Source organism: Dipteris shenzhenensis, chromosome 27, assembly GCF_047967505.1.
Source record: "Dipteris shenzhenensis isolate YYH24624 ecotype China chromosome 27, Dip_SZ_1.0, whole genome shotgun sequence".
In the NCBI taxonomy this organism is placed as follows: domain Eukaryota; kingdom Viridiplantae; phylum Streptophyta; class Polypodiopsida; order Gleicheniales; family Dipteridaceae; genus Dipteris; species Dipteris shenzhenensis.
Window position 1 is genome coordinate 37,780,803 of NC_141622.1, and position 22,393 is coordinate 37,803,195.

General features: G+C 40.9%; 1 protein-coding gene across 1 annotated transcript in view; it reads right to left on the reverse strand.

Moving 5' to 3' along the window:
• Positions 1–11,528, reverse strand: part of LOC147884252 (uncharacterized) — a 36,369-nt gene extending 24,841 nt beyond the window's left edge. The window contains exons 1-2 of the mRNA XM_087398491.1: positions 11,366–11,528; positions 11,022–11,229 (exon numbers count right to left, since the gene is read on the reverse strand). Coding sequence (XP_087254617.1) covers positions 11,022–11,229; positions 11,366–11,418 — 261 coding nt within the window. The 5' untranslated portion in view covers positions 11,419–11,528. The remainder of the gene's footprint in view (positions 1–11,021; positions 11,230–11,365) is intronic.
• Positions 11,529–22,393: the final 10,865 nt, after the last annotated feature.

Genomic DNA, 22,393 nt, shown 5'->3' on the forward strand with positions numbered 1-22,393 from the left:
GAAGGGCAGACTCAGCCATGACGAAGGCTAGCAATAAAGGAGATGGCTAATCAAAAAGTAGTCCAAAATCTCTTCATTCAAGCTACAACTGCTTGTTACGACTAAACAAGTCTCTCAGACAAGCATCTAAATCTAGCTGATAGGGCAACGCAGCACTTAAGATAGAAAGAATTATCGCAATACCAGCAGGCTACAACATGAACGAAGACTTCACAAGGTGATATTTGCATATCCGCTAATACGGCAGAAGCATATATATAGATGAATCCAGGAACATGTCCAAACTAATCCTCTAAAAACACAACATAGTGTGCAGTTTTGATGTCATGATAGTCGCTCATAAGGTTGAAAACCATAAACTCCATCATGCATAGTAGGAACCAGCTACCATGATGTCCCCACGGATGTCATCAGCGCCCAACAATGGGTGTCGTTCATACCATAATACAAACATATGCTTCTCACACGTAGAAATCCACACACCACACATACTTGAGCCGGAGATGAAGGGTAGACTCAGCCATGACGAAGGCTAGCACTAAAGGAGAAAAAAAAAGTTGATTCTTACTACCATAATTGTCAAGGAGAAATCTTGAAAAACATATGGCAGTCAAACTCTCTGTAAGCTAGTGGCAAGAAAGTCATTTTTAACTTTAAAATTCCCTTACATACATTTACACACACGGTGCAAGCCGCACACACGCACATATCCAACTAGCTTATACACCAAGTGATAATACCAATGCTCCGTAGGGTGTTAACAAAAGGAGCGTCGCTATGGAGATGTATGCAAAATGAACAATAAATCATAAACCAAAGGAAAAGCTCAGTTGTATTATAGATGGGGCTTTGGGCCCAATTACAAACAGCCTAAGGTTGTGCGCTCTGTGCGAACATCTCACCTTGGTGCAATAGAGAACGCATTTAAGGTTAAATCCTTCGAGCACTAGCTCTCACTCAAGGTCTAGCCTCCACTTAGTCGTTGCCCACCCCCTCTCTCTTCTAAAGGGTGTGTTCAGCCTCTGCCCATGAGCTAATTGTGTTTCCTACACCGGCTTCTTCATCTTCTTCGTCTGTACTGCTTGTTTATGCTCCAGCACCACCTCTGCCAACTTCTAAGTTTGTAAACTCCCTCGCCACTCGGTGTGAGTCCGCACATGGTTGCCCGGGTTGCCACCTCATCCATGTCGATAGCCAGTCCACGTGTGGTTGCCAAGGGCTAACACTCGCTCGGACTTATCTTCGGCCGAGTCCTTGCGGTCTAAACCCTAGAGGATGCTTTCGTGAGGGATTCGCAGGGACCAGCCTTGATTCAAAGCTCGGATGTCCGATGGGGTTTAGGTTTAGAATCTTAAATGTACAATCAAAATCCAAAGTGAAAACACTTCAAGGAGTATCTAACCAAGTTACTTAATACTTAGATGAGTTTTGTGTTTACACGAAAGAAATGAGTCATCTCCCCTGCCTCGAAAAAGTCTTCAAGAAGTAGCGAGAAGTAGGGATCTAACGAAGTGTGTTTTTTGCGTAGGTGTTGACTTTTTGCTTGGGCGTGTTATCTCTAGGAATGGGACCAGAACCAATCAATCAAAGATAGAAGCCATAGAACAAATGCCAAAACCCAAGAATCCAACCCAACTACACTCATTCATAAGTTGTTCATTTCTATAGAAGCTTCGTGAAAGATTTTGCTAGGTCGTAGCAACTGATTTACAAGCTTACAAAAAAAAGGAGATGAAATTCCTTTGGAATAAAAACTTGTCTTCGACATTTCAAGCCCTGAAACACCAAGCGACAACCAAACCCATTCTATGCCAAGGCAAGATGGGATGTGATCTTTCACATACATGTTGATGCCTAAGGATATGTCACAGCTATCATCTTGGCACAACCAGATGGCTGAATGGACTACCCGATCTACTATGCCCAACCACATGATGACCATCCTTCCCCCCCCCCCCTCCCCCCTCGAGTGATACTATAGCGCCACAGAGCAAGAGGCTCTCTACATGGTTTATAGTATCCAAAAATTTCTGCAATATCTGCTTGGCAACCACTTTATTTTCTATGTTGATCACCAAGCATTGCTATATCTAATCAACAGAATAGGCAATCATGGAGGACTGGTACATTGGAGGTTGTTCTTACAAGAATTCAACTTTTGAATCATACACAAGCCTAGAAAGTCGCATGTCAGAGTAGATTGCCTTTCTTTTCTTTTTTCTTTTTTCTTTTTTTTTTCAAAGAAAGGAACCTTCCATTAATGCTTGAAAAACTTCATACAAAACAGCATATATACCTTTGTAAGACTAGAATAAGTCCAATCATACAAATTTAGATTTTTTGTTGTTCTAAAGATAAAAAATCTACACATAAAATAAAAGAAAAAAGTGAAAGAGAAGAAAAAGGAGGTAAACAAAAACTTTTATGAAAAACAAAAGGAAGACATACAAAACAGCAAGCCCGAAGGTGCTGAGTATGGAGAAAAACCAGGAAAAGGCTGAAAGAAAAAGTAGATGCCTTTCAAGACTGCCGACACCAAACCTGTAAGAAATCCTAGATTTACTATATTTAGAAATGTGCTAAGGAACAGAAAGGAGACTGAGATAGCAGAGAACAAGGAATAATTGTATTGCTTGAATGTCTGTAGTGTAGATGTAGTGTCATCCATACAATTGGGCCTCTCTTATATAGAGAGTGAAGAGTCACACATGAAAAGGTGTGTACTCCAAAGGGTATGTGCATGAAGAGGTGTGTACCCCTTGTGAAGGGTGTGACCCTTGATGAGAGGGTACATTACAATAGAAATGTCTCTTCATAGAATGTCTCTTGTGAAGGGTTGTGCCTCATAGGAAGTGTCCCGTCGAAAGGGCAAGGGTTGTGCCTCATAGGAAGTGTCCCGTCGAAAGGGCATACCCTTCCACAAGTGTCCATTCATCAAACCATCCATAAGTCTAGAAATAGAGAAAGGAATACGTCACAGATCGTGACATCCCCTCCCACTCAAAATAAGACCTTGGTAGAGATAATGAACTGATGTAGAAGATATCACTGTAAATTCTGAAAATACTGCTATAAAATGTCAGGGTACTGTTGTAAGTCTTCATCAGATTGCCAAGTAGCGTCGGAGTCGTCCAGATCTCGAGCGTTCATGACTGGCTGAGTAAAGATATACTTTAAAGAGTGATGATCTGTCTTGACCACAGAGTCGGCTCCCATGAAATAATGTTTCCAAGAGCGATAAGCATGTACAACAGCAAGAAACTCCTTATCATAAACCGGGTATCGGGTTTGGATATCAGAATGTTTATGGCTGTCAAAAGCAATAACTCTGCCTTCTTGCATCAAGACTGCTCCTGTAGCAATATCGGAAGCGTCGGTCATGACCTCAAACGGACGGTTTGGGTCAGCAATAGCCATAACTGGTGTGGTAGTGAGTGCTTGCTTGAGTTGTTGGAAACTATACTCTGTTTCGGGAAGCCACTGAAAAACTGCTGTGCTTTTCAATAATTCGGACATAGGAGCTGCGATTTTGGAAAGCTGATAGACCTTTGTATGGTAGAAGTTTGCCAATCCGAGAAAAGAGCGGACATCATGAACATTCTTAGGAGTAGGCCAGTTTTGGATTACCTCGACCTTCTTGGGATCCACAGAGATGCCTTGAGCTGAAATAACATGTCCCAAATATTCGAGTTGGATCTTGAAGAACTCACTCTTCTCAATGTTGATGTAGAGAGAATTTGCGCGGAGAACTTCAAAAACTTGGTGAAGATGTTGTTTGTGCTCATGTAGGGATCTGCTGAAAACGAGAATGTCATCGAGGTAAACGATGACGAACTTATTAAGGAAAGGCCTGAAGATGTCGTTCATTAGTGTCATGAATGTGGCCGGGGCATTGTTTAACCCAAAGGGCATGACCAAACATTCATAGTGTCCATACTTTGTTCGAAAAGCTGTCTTGTACTCATCGCCTTCTCGTATGCGAATTTGATGATAACCTGAACGAAGATCAAGCTTTGAGAATTGTGTTGCATGTAGAAGTTAATCGAAGAGGTCATCGATGCGAGGCAATGGATACTTGTTTTTTATAGTGAGCCTGTTGAGGGCTCAGTAGTCGATGCTAAGGCGCATTGACTTATTCTTTTTTTCCACAAGTAGTACAAGAGATCCAAAAGGACTGCGACTGGGCCGAATGTGACCTTTGTCGAGTAGCTCGGTCACCTGTCTTTGGATTTCTTCATTTTGAGTGTAAGAAACCCGATAAGGAGGTTTCGACGGTGGATTACTGCCGGGAATAAGTTCGATTGGGTGATCCACTGGTCGTCGAGGTAGTAACTGCTTTGGCAATTCCTGTGGAAAAATATCCAGGTAAGGCTGGAAAAAAGGTTGGTTGAGGTATTCAGGAGGATACTTAGTTGGTGTCTCCTTGACTGTCGTAACCAACAGAAGTGAAGTCTTTACTTGGCGTTTACGAACCCACTTCTTTACTTGTAGGGCAGAGGCAACCGGGGTTGAAGGAGAGTCCCTAGAACCAGTTAGCTCAATAAGTTTTCCCTGGTGGACAAACTGGATAGTATGGTTGCGAAAACTGATTGATGGATCATAGTCGTAGAGCCACTGTTGTTCAAGTATGACATCGTACCGAGAAAGAGGCATGATGTCGAAATTTAACTTGTCCGTATAATGTTGGATGCGAAAAGACAAGTTTTTGATCCTGGTGTTGCAGAAGAAAGTAGTTCCATTTGCGAGTTCAATCTGATAGTCCATGAGACTAGGACTGGTGGTCAACCGAAGTTTGTCGACCATAGAACTAGCTAGGAAATTATGAGAACAGCCACTGTCGATGAGGATAGTGACCGTTGTTTCACGAATTGATCCTTGAACACAAAGTACTTGAGTGGCCAGGGAAGGTTCGGGGTTGCTGGCAAGGCTCAGGTGGATGGTATTTGCCATTCGAACAGCTTTGCCTTTCTTGTCTTGTGCTGGGGTAGCATCTTCTCTTTGGGAAGTGCTAGGTTCCATATTGGAATTTTGCTTTGGTCACTTGGGACAATCGAACCATCTATGGTCGCCTGTACAGATGGTACAAAGTCCTTTTGTGCTGGAGTTGTTCTTCTTGTCAGTGGCCGCACCTTTATGTTGGGGATGTCGGTAATGACTTTGTGAAGAAGAAGAGGCGCGATCCTTGGAGGAGTGCTTCTGTTGGAATCCAGCATATGATTTCTGAGTTTTCTGGGGATCTTGAGACTGTCGCTGACCTTGATTACCGGAGTTTTTTCGAAACCTGGTGTTATCTTGAGGGCGAGCACCTTTGGCCATAGTAGAGTTCTATGTACGATTAGCACTCTGCTTCCCTGTGTTTTGGAAATCTGTAATGCGCTCTGCGTAAGCAATAGCGCCAGCTGTGGTGGTGATGTTTGCTTTAAGAACATCAATGCGTAACGAGGGATTTAGGCCTGAGATGAAAGCATGAAGGCGATCATCCTCAGTTAAACCATCAATCTCCAGTACCAATGTGGTGAACTGAGAGATGTAGGAAGACAGGGAGCCCGTTTGCTCCAACTGTCGGAGTTTTGAACGTGCTTGGAAGTCCGCATTGGCAGGTATGAACTGCTTACGGAGCACGTGTTCAAAACGTTCCCATGTTAACACACTTTTGCGTCTTCTCGTGATAGAGCTTTGATCTGGGCTGCCATGCATACTTATCCATAGCGACAACATGCCTTCATTTGTGCTGACTTTACTAATGCCCCTCAATCAGGTGACAACACCTCAAGCCACACTCATATGTTGGCTTCTAAAACACAAGCATGGTCTGATTTTTTGCTTCACTTGCGCCTGGTTGATCTCTGGAAGGAATTACAGCCGATGCTTCCGGGTTATACCTTTCAGCATAATGCTCAATCGTCTTATCAGGCACGCCTGGACACATAGTATCAGATTGATCCATAGCATTGTGATGCCTTTACTTGTCAAATTTGGGTTGATCATGCTTTCACACATTCGGATCATGCTCCTCTTTGGTTGAGGCTTTCCTTACATGAATTTCCCACTGACAGATTGCCTTGCCAAAGGCTTTTGCTGATTAATAATAGTTATCTAGAGCATGCTGACTTTAAAGCCTTGGTCTCTGATGCTATTCAACCTCTCTCTCGTCAAATACGCATTGGTTTGGATTATGCCTGGCAGGCTTTTGTTGCTCGGATGCAAGCAGTTATTCGAGATTATGGCAAATCCTATATGCAAGCCACAAGGGAGACTGTAGCACATGCCAAACTTACTAGTCAGAGTTTGACTGAGCTTGCTCATCTTCGACCTTTGTCTTCAGAGGAAAGCATGCTCTTATGTCAGGCTCAATTCTCTCTTCAATCCAATGATCGCGGAGTTTACACTACAAAAGACAGGCTGCCAATATCTGTCGGATGCGGATGCCTGATGGTTCTTGGTCAACATCTCGTTCAAAGCTTGCTGATTTATGTGTGCAACACTTCTCCACTCACTTTGGGCATCTGGATACTCTTTCTCCTCGGGTCGTGTCTGCACGTCAGCTTCTTTTGCAGCATATTCATCCAATTCTGTCTGATGCTCAGGCTTTGGAACTTGAACATCCCTTCACTGAAAGGAAATTGTCTGATGCACTGAGATCCTGTGGCAAATGGAAATCTCCAGGATGGGATGGTCTCACTGTTGAATTTTTTCTTGCATTCCGGGATCTTCTTAAATTCACCTTGCTGCAAATGGTAAATACAGCATGGCAAAATCAGCAAATGCCTGTGTCATGGAAAAAGGGTCTTCTCAAGCTGATTCCAAAAAAGCAGCTATGTGATTCACTTGGTGATTGGAGGCCAATCACGCTCATGCCAGTCATTTACAAGATCATTGCCAAAATGGTGGTTGATCAGATTAAAGGTTATTTCCATGATGGGTTGCATCCCTCCCAATATGGCTTTGTTCCACGTCGCCATATCACAGATAACATTGCCAATGCTTATATTGGGATTGAGTATGCCAAATACACGCAGCAAGATGTTCTACTCTTGCAGGTAGATATTGCAAAAGCCTTTGACATAGTTCAATGGGATTTCATCTCGCAAACTATGCGAGCTTTGGGGTTTGGACCAAAAATGCAGCATGTTATTTACTGGCTTTACAGAGATAGCAATGCGGCTTGCATTATTTCTTGGGATATCTCTGATGAGTGGACTCTTCGTTGTTCGGTCTGCCAGGGATGCCCTCTCAGTGCTTTACTGTATGCCATTGTTACTCATCCTATGCTGCAATATATTGATCATCTTGTGGCTACAGGATCACTTCATGGGTTGGAATTGGATGCTAATCGCAGCATGCTAATCGCAGCACGGTTGCTCAAGCTTATGCTGATGATTCTTTCTTTATCACGAAGAATATGCCCCGTGATCTTGGTGCCTTGATGCAAGCCCTCTCTGTTTATGGTTTGGCAGCTGGTCTTCATGTTAATTTTCAGAAGCAAGCTGCTCCCTTTGCATTCCAAAGACTGGCATAGTCTATTATGGCCCGGGGATATCATTCCACCCACTCAGTTTTTTCGTCATCTGGGTTACCCTTTGGGGTGGGAACTCACTCGCCGACAACAAACTGATTAGGTTTTGGCTAAGCTTCGGAAAAAGCTTGAGTATTGGAAATTGGCAACCTGGCCTTTGCACGTTCGTCTTCGAATAGTGCAATCCATCCTTGTAGCATATATTCAATTTTACTTGCCATTGATCATGTTCACTAAGGCAGATCTTACATCTTTCATGTCTGTCTTTATGGAAATCTGATGGCAATCCAAACATGGCAGAAAAAGTCTCAAGCTGCTTTCGATGCATCACATTTGTTCTCCTAAGATGAATGGTGAATTGAACATCACGGATATTCATGTGTATATTCTTGCCCACAGGGGGGAAATGTTGCTGCAATTTCTGCAAGGTGATCAGCCTTGGGCTCTTATGATTAGGACTCTGGTCACTCATATCAGTATTTCTGCGTTTGGTCATTGGCAACTCGATCAATGGGATTTATTTTTTGGCTGCACTGATGGCACTTTGCTTGGCTGCCCTTTTGTCTCCCGCTTGCTTCTTAACTGGAAGCATGTTCTTTCTCATCTGGAATGGAATGGACGGCAATCTTTGCTTGGGAATCCTTTGAGAGCTGAAAGTATTCACTCGTCGAAAGCCTTTCAGCCTCCCTTGGCTTTACAAAAACCTCCACGTTCCTACTTTGTCTCGTTTAAAGGCATCACCTCGGTTGCTGATGTTATAGATGATGCTGGTACTGTGCTCCCCTTTTCTCTAGCAGCCACTACATATGGATTGGGCTCTCATTATTGTCTTTTGTGGCGACAAATTACTTCTATGCTTTCGTCTTTTGTTCCGATTCCTCCTTTGGAACTCCAGGACTGGCTGGAAGATTGGACTTTGACTTCTCCAGGGTCCTCTTCTCGTCCTTTGAGGCTATCTCAGATTATTGTACCTGCATTGTATAAAATCCTTTTACCTCAACCTTGGGTTTCAAAGAGAGGTGATTCTGTTTGGCAAATGCATCACCGAGCGAAGTAGTGAAGGAAAGGATTAAAGTGGAGGAAAAGATTACAATAACTTTGAGCCTATAAAGTACCACTTCGGCAACAAGTTTTCTTTTAGCGAGTTCTTTTGGGAGTTTCCATCTGGACAGCTATTAGCTCATCAACACATTGCTCCTGCACTTTGCCATAGATGTTCTACTTCTTCGGAGACTGTGCCTCGCTTGTTTTTGCATTGTCCGTGCTCTCGTGAGTTTTTTTATCTGCTTCGACAGCATCTGCGAGCGAGATTTCCCATCTGTTCCGTTTGGGAAGTTCTTCTGGCTATTTGGGTTTCATCCATCCAGACCAGTTTCATCTTTTCTTCGTTTGGGTTCGCTACTGGGCACTATGGACTTTATGGACATATAGGAATTGTAAAGTCTGGTGATCCTACTTTCTCTCTGTTTGGCTTTTTTAGGCGTTCTCTACAGCAATCTTTCTTTGATTGCTTGCAGACCCACTGCATAGATCATGAGATCTTTTTGGCATATACCGAAATTTTCAGTTGATGTAATTGTAGCACCTTTTTTGAGGTTGCTACTCATATAATATAATCAATCAAAGATTTCACCCCAAAAAAAAAAAGTGTGTAGATATATGTACATGTATATGTATATGTATACATACATACATACACACACACACATATATATATGTATGTATATGTATACATACATATAAAATGTATATGTATGTGTATACATACATACATACATACATACATATATCGTTGTGCTGGTAGCAGTCACTAGTTGCACAAGGAAATACATTTTACTTGGTTTTAGGATTACTGCAAGTAGCACTAAAATAGCACAGTGGTTGCAAAGAAATACATTTTCCTTAGTTTAACCCACACTAAAATAGAACCAACGTGGAAGTTGCACACGGAAATACATTTTCCTTGGTTTTAGAATTAGCTACAGCAGCAAGCAGCACTAAAATAGTTCCAAGAACCAGCGTGGTGGTTGTAAGGAAATACACTTTCCTTGGTTTATGATTAACTGCAACCCCCACCAAAATAGAATCAGCACGATGGTTGCACAAGGAAACACATTTCCTTCGTTTAGGATTAACTTTAAAACAAAGAAAAATGTATTTCCTTCGTTAAGGATTAGCTTTTAAACGAGGGAAAATGTTTAATTTTGTGCAACCACCGCACTAAAATTGAACCAGTGCAGTTGTTGTGTGTGTGTGTATGGAACATGCCCAAACTCATCCTCTACAAACACAACATAGAGCAGTTTCAATCTCATGATAGTCACTCATAAGGTTGAACACCTTTAACTCCATCACGCTAGGAAAGACTAGCTGCTATGACATCCCCCTGACATCATCAGTGCCCAACAGTGGGTGTAGGACATAGTATAACCATATGCTCTCACACAAACAAATACACACACCCACACATACTTGAGCATCCATTTATACCGAGTGTTTGTACTAAGTTTCTGTTGGCATCGGAGGTGAAGGGCACACTCAGCCATGACATAGGCTATCACTAAAGGAGAAGACTAATCAAAAAGTAGTCCAAAATTTCTTCAATCAAGCTAAAACTGCTATTTTTAGTCTCTCCCAAATGAGCATCTGAGTGCTAATGTGAAACACACTTTCAAGAGGCTAATATAGAGATGTTGTGTGTATATGGGTGTATATTGTTCTATGCACATTAGAGCCCTAAAAAGGCACCGAAGAGGCCAAGAGCCATGGTCTCTCTCATTTCATCCACTCATTTTATGGATCATTACGACGTTACAGTTCTAAAAAGGCACTGAAGAAGACAAGAGCCATGTGCTCTCATTTTATCCTCTCCCTAATCCCATATATGTGTGCCTACTTGTGTGTGTGCAGGTTGCTTGCTTCTCCCCTCACAGCCTTCGTTTATATGGAATCAGAGCTGTAGGTCATACGCAGCTGCTTTTGAGTCACTACTGATATGCAGCACCTGCACGAGGACTGTGGGAGGAAAACTCATTGATTGAGCTAAGCCTTGAAGCCCAAATGTGAGATGGAAATTTTGCTAGATGTGTGTGTCCGCATTTGTTTCTCTGAAGGCATAGTTCTATGTCCTTCGCTAATCTTCATACAGCTTCTTCATGTACAACTTGGACAAAGCTGGTCTCCCAGCCCCTATCATTGATGAGCATCCGTGATTGACAGCAGTAGATAAAGACCATAAGAAGACGATGCATTCGCTTCTACGCCTTTGAACGTAATTTGATAAGACGAATTTCTGTCTCTTAGTCCTTCCACCCGATTCTCAAACCGATTCCATCTCCAATGCATGCAGCAATACCATGCCCACGAAGACCAACATTCACGGCCGACACCGAAGTTTCTATGTGCTCAAGTTTTAAATTGTGTCTTTACTCAAACACTCGCCATACTAACAATCGAAAAAGGAACCGGATGCAACCTCGGACCTAGGCACGTGCGTCGGATTTACGGGCACAATGTTAGTCGTGGCGTCCACAGGGTCCCGTTCCGCGACTTTCGGAGGCTGTTGCAAGGAAGCTCGCCCATCCTGCCCGTGAGGCGTCTCTTCTAAAGGTAAAGGATCTTGCAATCTTCTCTCCTCATTAGATCGATCGAAGGAGACCTCCAAATTCTGAATAGCTGGTCTCTCAGTTGCTGACTTTCCGATACTCTTGGGGCTGCATGCGAGGAGAAAAAGATGGAGATGAGCGAATTTCCTGATGAAACCTACGTCTAATTACAAGATCACCGTCCCATGTGCCAAACGGGTTTAATTCTGCGCAAATGCGTACATGAATGAAGGATTTGGTGTACCTATTTTGCGCACGATTGCGTAAGCGACCGAACTGGGAAGGCCAACCTTTCATCACTGTGAGCAAGTTCAGCTGTTGGAGTAACTGTGAGATCACGCATGTTGCAGACCACAAAGGCTTCGAATCAGCGTTCTTCCTCAACGATTGTGGCACTGTAAGAGAGAATCAATTACTTTTACAATTACCCACAGGGTCTCATGGGATCTGGTGTATTAGCGTTCGTGTGACCGCACCACTAGGAGCGTTTACGTGTGCGTGTGCGCGCCCCGTCCCCGTCCTGAGTCTTGCTCACCCCGCTGTTGGCACTTGTCAAAGTGCCAACAGGGAAAAAATCCACAGGATCATTAATCGCATATGGGCAACAAACCTAGTTAATAAGGATTGGCTTCATGGGGAAACTAGGGTAACGACATAAATAAAGGAAGAAGAAAGAATGAACGAGAGATGTGTTTTGTACTAATCTCAACGTCTTTGAAACATTAAAATTTGTGTTTGATCAATGTTTCAATCAATTGAAGACATGTAGTTGGAATCGTGGTTACATTAATACATGAAGTGCTATTATCGCATATGCTTATCGCAAGCATTTCAAGACACACAAGGAAATGAAAGCAAATATATGTTGGAAAAGAAAAGAGGACAAAGTTCTGGACATTTCCTAAGAAAGAGGAAGTAAATATATTTGTATGATAAATACATAATATAATTATTATAACCAAACATAGTGTGGGCGCAGAGGAAGTGCACTTCCTTTCGGAAAGAATTATAATCCAAGGAAATGAGCCCTTCGTTGGACATCGTGCTTAGTGATGATGCATGTCAATGAACCTAATGAACTTACTCTCCTTATGGGTGTTTAATCTTCTTGAGAAAGTCTTCAAATGCAATGTAAAAGCTTCATAAGCTTCAAAACTATGAAGCTCTTAAGAAAATTTAATTTTGGGGCCTTGGCATATTGTAGCTTGCGTTAAATGATCAAAAAGCGAATAAAAGCTTCAAAAAAAACAACAAGACATTGTATAGGGATGGATAAGATCCATACATCTCTTTTTCACTTTGAAACACTAATACTTATTTGCAAGCACTCACAAAAGCTCAAGAAACGAGACTCCTTACATTCACTATAGGTGATAGCTTGCTCAGATTTACTCAGGAGTGTTCAAACACACAATGCTTATCCCAAAAGGGATTAGAAAATCCACACCTTCACAAAGAAGGCTTTGATACCATGTTTTTTTTTCCCCCCTTTAAAAATGGTCATGTTAGAAGTCTATTTTTATAAGGCTTTAATACCATGTTAGAAGAAGGGGTTGAAAGAGAGACGAGGGCATACATACACAATTGATTGTACAATACATTTAAATGAGAGAAAATTGGTATTTGTACAATCAAATAGGGTAGTTCCCCTTATTCTACTAACGGAATAGGTCATGGATGTACAAGGTACTAAGATATGATAAGAAAAGGTCAATGCATGGTTGAATCACACGAAAATCTATTTTCCTCTTTTATTCCTGTAACCATGGTCTCATTTTGTAGTTTTCAAACTACTCTATACATTTTTTTCATAAGTTAATGGTTTAGAGTGGGCTAATGATGTGCAAGGACTTTATGGATTAGTGCAAGGCTAAATCGCCATCGGAACCATTAACCATGGTCTCAATTTTTAGTTTCCATACTATAACAAGCCATCTCCTATACATGCGTGGTATAGAGTGGGTGAATGGGGTTGTCTAACATAGGTGCATGGGGTGTATTTGGGCCACGGATGTGAATCTGCCTATGCAATGATTGGATAAAGTTTAATAAATACCAAATCACCACCATGATCAAAATGATCATACCAATGATTGGATAAGGTTTGGTTTTCATAAGCATGGCCACATTTCATAGTTTTCACATGATGCAAGGCATTTTGCTTTAAGTATTAGTTTAGAGTGGGCTAACAAGGTGTAGTTGGGCCATGGATGTGCAAGTGTTGTGATGGGAGAAAGATCTTTGGAGGTCTAAAATAGCATGGAAATCCATTTTCCCCTTTGATTTACATCCTTGATTTGTGGTTTTCATATTACACTAGTCGACTTTCCATGATTGATGGTTTAGAGTGGGTTAATGGGGTACATTTGGGTAATGAATTTGAAAGGACTACTTCATGACGTTATAAAAGGGTGTTAAAAGCCAAAATAACTATGGGTATTTATTTTTCCCTTGATTCCTATAACAATGGTCCCATTTCATAGTTTTCTCACTATTGGAGAGCAAATGAGGCACTCACATTCAAGGAGTTGAACCCATTGTTTCTCTAGGAAGAAGCTCAAATGAACCTGTGTGATGGGAAGGACAATGACAATGGCAAAAATGAAGGCTCTCATCTTGAAGAGCAAGGGCGACAAATGGAAGCCACAGAAAAAGAAGGATGCAAAGGGTGATAATGGGACGCTCCTAATAGTGAGAAGGAGAAGAAGAGAAAGAATCAAAAGAAGTGCTTCTATTGTGATAACCTGAACAATTTGCTTAGGCACAAGGCAAACCAAGGAGGACCAATCCGAGTTGGCATCAATGAATGTGGTAAGAAAACCATGTCCCTATGAGATAGAGTTCGTAGACCCAAGAGTGATAGTGTTCATAAGAGATATCGTGGAGTGTAAGAACTAGGGACTTGGGAGGCTCAAAGTTTACAAGAAACTCCATGAGAGAGAGATAAGATGGGCACACTTAGGTAAGGATTAGCCAACCACAATAGCAAGGCAATGAATGCAAAGGGGGTTATGTGAGATATCAAGATTTTCAAAAGGTTGTTTTTGCTTAGGTATTTGGATTGGAATCATGCCTTTATATTCATTTGATGTAGCAATTGTATTTGGAGAGATTGTGTTGATAATTGTCTATACTTTTGCTATATTTGTTTAAAAAGCTATAGCCTTTAAGTATGAATATATGAAATAGACCATTGCTTATGAGTAGCCAATTGTTGTGGTGTAGGATTTGTTGGTGTAGTATTGTCATCACCTGTAACAAGATTCTAGTAGCCTTTTTCTCTAAGAAAATTATTGATTTGAGACTTCCATGCTAGGAAGTCCTTGTTGGTGTAATACTGTTGTCACCTGTAACAAGATTCTACTTAGTCTTTTTCTCTAAGAAAATGATTGATTTGAGACTTCCATGCTAGGAAGTCCATGCAGTCCAATTTCTTACCACAACTATTTGCACAGAGTTATCTATTATACTTGTCAAATGTGTGTGAGTCACCAAATTTCTCTTTGAAATTATATTTGCAGCTTGTGCAATAAGGACAAGAAGTCCAAATTCAACAATTTATCGAGCAGACACCTCTCAATGGATTGATATTTATTAAAAAAATTCAACTGAAAGGCATGGATTAAGGCATAGACATTCTTCAAGCAATAACGTAATAGCCACTGCCAATTGCAAGGCATAAACTCCTAAAAGCATATCCACTATATCTTCGTGTCAACTAAACACAATGTCTGCAATCTCTGATTTTTGTGTGATTTGCGAGATCACGAACTCTCTTTGCCTACCCTTGGTAGCTTCTTTCTAGTTGCTTGCTATTTTCTTCTTTAATGGGCTAGCTCAACCATGTCACTATTGTTGTAAGGTGCTTTTCTTGCTCACAAGAAATTATCTTTCTATGTTGATGAAGTATGTCTTCTCCTTTGGGTACATGCATCAAAAGAGGTGCTTCCTTGCTGCTTAAATCAAAAATCGGCATCAACCTAAATTCTTCCTTCATTTGAATGGAAGAGAGCTTCACAATACCTCTTCAAGTGACTCTTCAAAATGCGATAGATTTGAGACAAAGAACTTTATGATCATCAGCAAGCCAACCATTGAAGATTTGTTGCATGATTGCTTAGTCTTATACTTCAAATTGTGCTTTTTAGTATAAAATTTGATAGAGGTTTTCTCACATACATCAAATGACTACCTTTTCTCTTCCCCTTGGCTCTATGGATCAACCTTCTAGGCACCTCTCTCCTTGCATGAGGTCTAGCATCTTTCCCATTTCAGAGGGGGTTCTCATTTGGTTGTACACCCTGCATTTCTAAAGGGAGATCCTTTATGATTATAGTCAACTTGTTCATGATCTCTACTAGTTTAACTTCGAATAAAATGTCCTTATCATTCAATTTCTTAGTTTTATATTGAGCCTACTTTTTGTGGTTGGATATGACTAGTTCACATCCCACAAAGTTGATAGGCATCGAATATGAACTAGAGGCTCCATCGATCACCTTCCCTTTCAATATGGTGTCCATATTTGATCCTATCTCAATATGTTTTGCTATATGGTTGATAGGCCCTATTTCACTCTTTGTTGCATCATATTTATTCTTCTTATAGGGCTCTTCTTTGTGACTTGATTTCAAGCAATATCCACATATTATATTGTGGAATTTGTATGAGTAGTAGCTATTTAGCTTATAGGCTCAGCATGTAACACCCACATTGGGAACATCTAGCCTTTTATTGTTTGTTGTGTTATGTGCTTCCTTTAGGCATTTACATTAGTAGGGGTTTAATTTCTTTTTGATTGTTCTTCTTCTCATTCATGGTATTATCATAAGGTGGGATCAGATATGCCTGATGAGGATGCTAAATCAAAGGATTCATAGCTATCAAGGCGAGCGGTGTAAGAATTTCTACAAGAGCACCCACTTGACTAGGTTGCTCTCCTACTTCCATCATTAAATTGTAGTGCCTCTCTGTTTAGCTTCTACACTAGCAATAGCATCTACTAGTGGTTGAAAATATTCTCTTTGAGCAAACATCCACCTCTTCAATTTGCGGATGAAGAGCTCAGCAACTATGGCTGCTTCAAGAGTAAGTCAACCAGCACTCTAGCAAACCAATTCTTGTACCTTGTGGGAATAGTCTTTCACACGTTATGTGGGCCCCTGTTCCAAGGTGTTCCACCAAGAAAATAAGCCTTGCATAGTTATAGTTGTATCTTTGAATTGAGCTTTGAAACTCCACAAATCAACCAATGATCTAGGTAATATTCAAACATACTAGCAGTAGGCTTGGTCTTTAAATGTTGTGTTTGAGCCATATACACCATTTTGTGTATATCATTGGTAATAGCGGTGACTAATAGATGTATTTAAACACCTTTAAATGCAGATGAGGATAATTCCCCTACAACCCCATGAAAGCCTAGAAATGGAAAAGCTAGATCCTTGGGCAATGTAGGCATCATAGGTGGAAGTACTATCAGGACTCAAGGTATAGCCAAATGATAGGAGGATTTGCAAGTGGATTTGGATTTGGGGGGATTTGGCATTCTTGTCAATAAAGGTGTTGGACATGAGCTCACTCTGGGAGGAACTAAATGAACTACAAGGGAGTGCTTGATTCAATGAGGTCATCTTTGGTGGTGTATTGGCTTCCTTTTCCTCTTCTCTTGGTTTCCTAACTTGATCAAATGGTGAATGTGTGGCTCAAAAAGGGTTATTTCACTCCTTTCTCAAACGTTTCATATGGATTGAATCTCTAGAAAGGGTGTTCATCTTTGGAGCTAGACATATGTGCTAGCCTATCCCAGCCAAAGTATTCTAAAAATTCAAATATTGTAGAAATCATGGATCAATGCTCTCTGTTTCATGTTGAATCCTTCATTGGGTTGAAGGGTCTAATTCACCATCAATCATCACTCGCTCATATCAGGCCCATAACTCCTTTAGTCAGAGCCTTGAAAGCTATTTGGGTTTAAAGGTCCACGCGAATTGTTTGAAAACGAGAGTGTGATTCTCAAAGTTCTCAAGTGTTGAGGACTATCAAGGGTAAAAGATGAATAATAGCACATTGTTTCTAAAAACCTCTTTAGTTCTTCCAGGGAGGAAGGGATTGAGAGTCTATGGCCCGTCATCCAACAACATCACCAAGCTCAAGATGTATGCACCCTTGGAAAACACACCAAATCTTGGAAAAGTCTCCAACACACTCTGATTACTTAGACTTGAATTAGATAATTAGAGAGGGCAAAATGCCTCTTCAACATAGGCAAGGACCTCTACAATAGTTGAGAAAGCCAATCTCACTACTTGTCTAGCCTCAAAACTCTTCAACATTTAAAGATCTATGCTATGAGTTAAGGAAAAAAGGATTCTATATGCTCCTTGACTCAAAGACATCTCTTGCTCTATTAGATGGAATTTCCTTCTAAGACTCTTAATATGAATATGCTACATCAAATCTACTTCCTAGTCATCTGACAAATCAAAATCACCACATCAAATTAAACCAATTTGAAGTTGCACAATGCAAAAATTCACAACTAAACATTAATTTAGTAACTTGACAAATGCAAGACAAAAGCAAAGCACTAAAGATCTAACAATTTGATAAAGGAAATGTATGTTATAATGAATTCTTCAATTTCAGTTGACACTGCAACCACTAGGTCTACATAGATCAATGATAAGAAGATTCAAGTCTCGCTTACTCTTCCTACACTTGCCCATCCTAGTGCTTAGCCTTGCACTCCTTGGATGAGTCTGATGATAGAGATCTCTTATGTTATCCTATTAAATGAATACTATAGTATTGTAAAAGTGATACAAAAGTACTACGAAGTTGTGAAAGTAGTTTGTGAAACAATGAGTAATCAATTATCCTATTGAATGGATACCATAGTATCTTTTAGCTAATCCTATTAAAGGAATACCATAATATTGAAAAACTACATAAAAGTAGTTTGTAGAGCAATGAGCAATCAATTATCTAAATTCTCACCTACAGGCATGCATTGTTACCATCAAACACCACAGGCGGCATCATTACAACATGTCGATTAACCTTAATGATAAATATTTGTAGAAAATGAAATGTTACTCCAAAGTCGGGAGAAGCTATTGTAACACTTCTCTCAATGCCTACGATCTTGTCCTTTAATTCATCCTACTCAAGTTAAATTGAATTAAACTCAAACTCTAGAGGAGCTTGTCCATTCTTTGCCTTCACAATGTCCTCTTGTAGGACTATCCACCTATCATTGCGTAATGGCCAACATTGTCTTGGATGATTGACATTCTCATTGGCTTCTCTCTAGTAGCAATTGATCTCTTTACTTGAATCTTCTTTGTGATCCTCCTGAACTACTTTTCAAGGATCACAATCCCCTTCCCCTACAAAATGTGTTCCTCCTTGGGGCACTCAAATTGCAATTCCATTGATTTGAAACAGGTCTTCTAGTTCTAGTCATGAGTAATTCGCACTTGCATTTTGACCTACTATAGCCAAGCTTGATGGCTCATTATCTCCCCAATTTGTTAGTTTGCCTTAATCAATCTTTGGATGTCATTTGCATTGTCTTCCTCTACCAAGTATAGCTCTCAAACTTGCCTACTATCAATTGTGCTTGCTCAATCAATCTTGCCTCCCTTCCATCGAGGTCACGCACACTCTATTCAAATCCTTTGCAGTAGCTTCCACCTCTTGGATCGTATCTATCTGCTCATGGAAAGTGTAAGGCTAATCATTATCATTAGTTCTCATTTTCCTCATCTTCCAATCCTTCCTCCTTGGAGAGTCTTTCAGGATACACTTCCACCTCTGCATTGGGTGGAAAACGATTATGCAGTGATATAGGAATCTCTACCAGGATGCAAGATTCACAATTGAATTCCTCTTGCCTTATGGTTAAGAATGCGGAAAAAGTGGGACTTCCTCTGTCTTGAATTTGAGATGAGAGGGGAATTCTTGCTCATTGGTGGGTGGAGCTATAAACGTTCCTAGTGAAGATCTTCTTTTCACAAGCCTCTATCTCTTTGGAATAGGGGGAGGTGGGGGTAGCATATCATCTTTTTCTTCCAAACTCCTTGTTACTAAACCATGCCACCCAAGTCCTCCATATTAGGCACCCACCTGAGAGAAGATGAGATTCCACCCCCATCTCTACCTATTCCAAAGAGATTGAGGCTTATGTAGAGAAGACCTTCACTACTAGGGATGTCTTCAACTCCACCCATAGATGAGCAAGAATTTATCCCTCCTCCCATAGTTAAGACAAATGAGGTCTCACTTTCTTGCCTTCTTAGCCAGAGGCAAGAGGAATATTGATCATAAATCCCACACCCTAGTAGAGATTCTTACATCTTTGCAAAATCCTTTTCCACCCAATGCAAAGACGGGAGTCCAACCTAAAGTCCTTCCAAGGAGGAAGGATTGGAACACTAGGAAGAAGAGGATACTAGTGATGATGATCACATTTTCCATAAGGAGATGGATATGCTCAAAGAGGGGGAAGTGACTTGTGTTCCTTTAATAACTACCATTAGTCCTCTTGATCTAGAAGGACCAGTGTATACTAGCTACTTTGGCTTGGATTTTCATTCCCTTTGTACTTGACCTATTGGACCACTACCTTCTATTAACTCTCTGGGCTAGGAGAAACTTGATACAAGTTGATAGATAGAGGGTTCGTTCTCTAACTCTTTGAGTTCTAATGTATTGGATTTTAAGACTTGTTTATACCTTATGGGGTCGATTGTTTCCAAGTATCTAGCATCCCTATAATCTTGGCTTTTTTAATTCAGATTGCATTTAGTTCTATGTAGGATTTTGTTGCTCCTTGATACATGTAACTCTATCACCATCCTACCGGGCATCCACCACAATGACCCCTAAAATATATTTGTGTTAATGACACCCCAATTAAGAAGATCTTAAATAAGGTGGGGAACAAAAGCAAAGGAAAGTGATCCAAGTGGAGTTGCTACTAGAACAACATCATCAAAGAACTCAAGGAGGAACAAAGCCACAAAGAAGAGACCTAGGAGTTTGAGCCACCACCAATGCCCACTACCCAAAGGACTAGACAACAAACATTGCTTGCCACTCATCATACCCAAATATTGTGTTGTCCAAATGAGGGACACGAGGAGTTCGTTTTGCCAATATCCCGCAATTCCTTCATCCAAGTGAACATCATCTTCATTATCCCAAATCCAACATAGCCGATGTTGTATCATGCCAAGGAAAGCCGATGTATCTCTAACCCAAAGATTTGTTGCCCACATCAAGAGAGTATATGAAGATTTTAGTGCTGCCTCAAAGGCACATACCCTTATAAGGTGCGAATAGCTATAAATAGGGGTTTTTGGGCCTCCAAAATGCAATGGAACAAACGGTTTTAAAAACCATGGTCCCAATCACTAAGTCCAACACACGGAGCAAAAAATGTATTTGCAAACAAACCTGTTTGTAAAGACCACTGGTGTGTGAATGATGAGTAACACAGAAGATTAAGGACCTCCTGAGTCCATCGAAACTGATAGATCTAGGAATGGTTGCTTCAAACTTGAGTTCCAACACACTGGCAGAAAAACGTTGAAGTAGAGACAGTGAGTTAGAAATCCAATAAAATGATGCCAAATTGAAGAATGAAGGTGTTTTCAAACTCCCGACATGCAATGGATACCAAAAGTAGGCAATGGTTGCCTTTACAGGTCATTCTAGACTCTCAGTAGTCGAAAGGAACAGGGGAATCATCAAACATCTTTTTTGCTCCAAAACCACTCATAGAACTTTCCAAAGGTTTTTGCAAGGTCTTTGCACACCAGAATGCAGGTAAAGTCACCCAAGAGAGCTTCTCCTTCCTCCCATAGAGCTACATCAGCAGACTTCGGGCTCTAGGATATGGTTCAACCCTTTTGAAATTGGGGTATTGATTCTAGGAACCCATGCCCATTATATTATAGTGGCCACAAATTATTTTACCAAGTAGGCAAAAACCAAGGCCCCGAGAAAAGCAAATGCGAGGACAACCGCTAAATGAGAATGTCATAGCCAGCTTCAGTCTCCCATTGGAAATCATAAGTGATTGAGAAACACACTGACACACTTAGCATATTGATGAGTGAGTTCCTTATTGTTCACCAAAAATCCATGCCTTACTACCCTCGAGCTAATGGACAATCCGAAAGCTCAAATTAGATCTTGTGCTGCATAATGATGTGCATGGTTAAAGCCAGTTGTAACGGCTAGCAGCATAAACTCAGTGCAACACTTTGAGCATATTGAATGCCTTATAAGGTCTCTACCAACTGCACACCCTTTACATTTGGAGTAAAAGTAGTCATGCCCATGGAATTTATCGTTCCAAGCCTCAAAGTTTTAGTTAGAGACTGAATATCCAATGAGGCAATTCCAAAAAGGCTAATCGAGCTTGAGAATCTTGATGAAACAAGATTGAGGGCAGTGTATGGCATAAAGGTTGAGAAACTATGCCGCAAAAAGTGGTTTGATCGCAACCTCTGGAACAAGGACATGAAAGAAGGTGACCTTGCGTCACTATATAGCATAAGGAACACAAAGCGTAGATTGAAATACCAAGGTATGGGTCCATATCGTGTTGTGGAAATCATGCCCCAAGGGTCATGCAGGATCGCGACCCTTGGTGACATTGAAATGGATGGTTACATCAATGGCACAGTAAGCTTAAATGCTACTATAATCCATTAACACTTCAAATGCTACAAGCCATCCATCGAGAAAGGGAGCTAAAGAAAGAAGTCACTCGAATGAGGCAACAAGCGATAGAGGAGGCTAGGGCTTGGCATGCTAAAGCAAAAAACTTAAGGCCAATAGCAATTTTCAAGGTAGCTGTGGAAGGGTGAAACCCCATGGATGATCTCACTATTGCCCTAGGTAGGGTACAAGTAGACTTCCAATTGTGCAAGAAAACTATTTGTTCTACACAAGCTTCATTGTTGCAAGCCATAACCTGATTTTATACAAGATGTGCACCTGGCTCTTGACATTTAAGGTAACCCTTGAACGTATGCCTATCATGGTACATGTAGTGAACCAAAAAATCTCGCCCAACATAGGTTGTATTGAATTGCCTATATCAGTAACCATAGCATGGCTAGTAGGTGCTATGTTTTGCCGACAGGTGCTATGGATGAATAGGTTATACTCAAGAGGACTTGGTGTTGGGAGATTAACTCAATTAGCGGGAATGCATTGCGGTATTAACCAATGATGGTTGCACCTCAGTCATCTC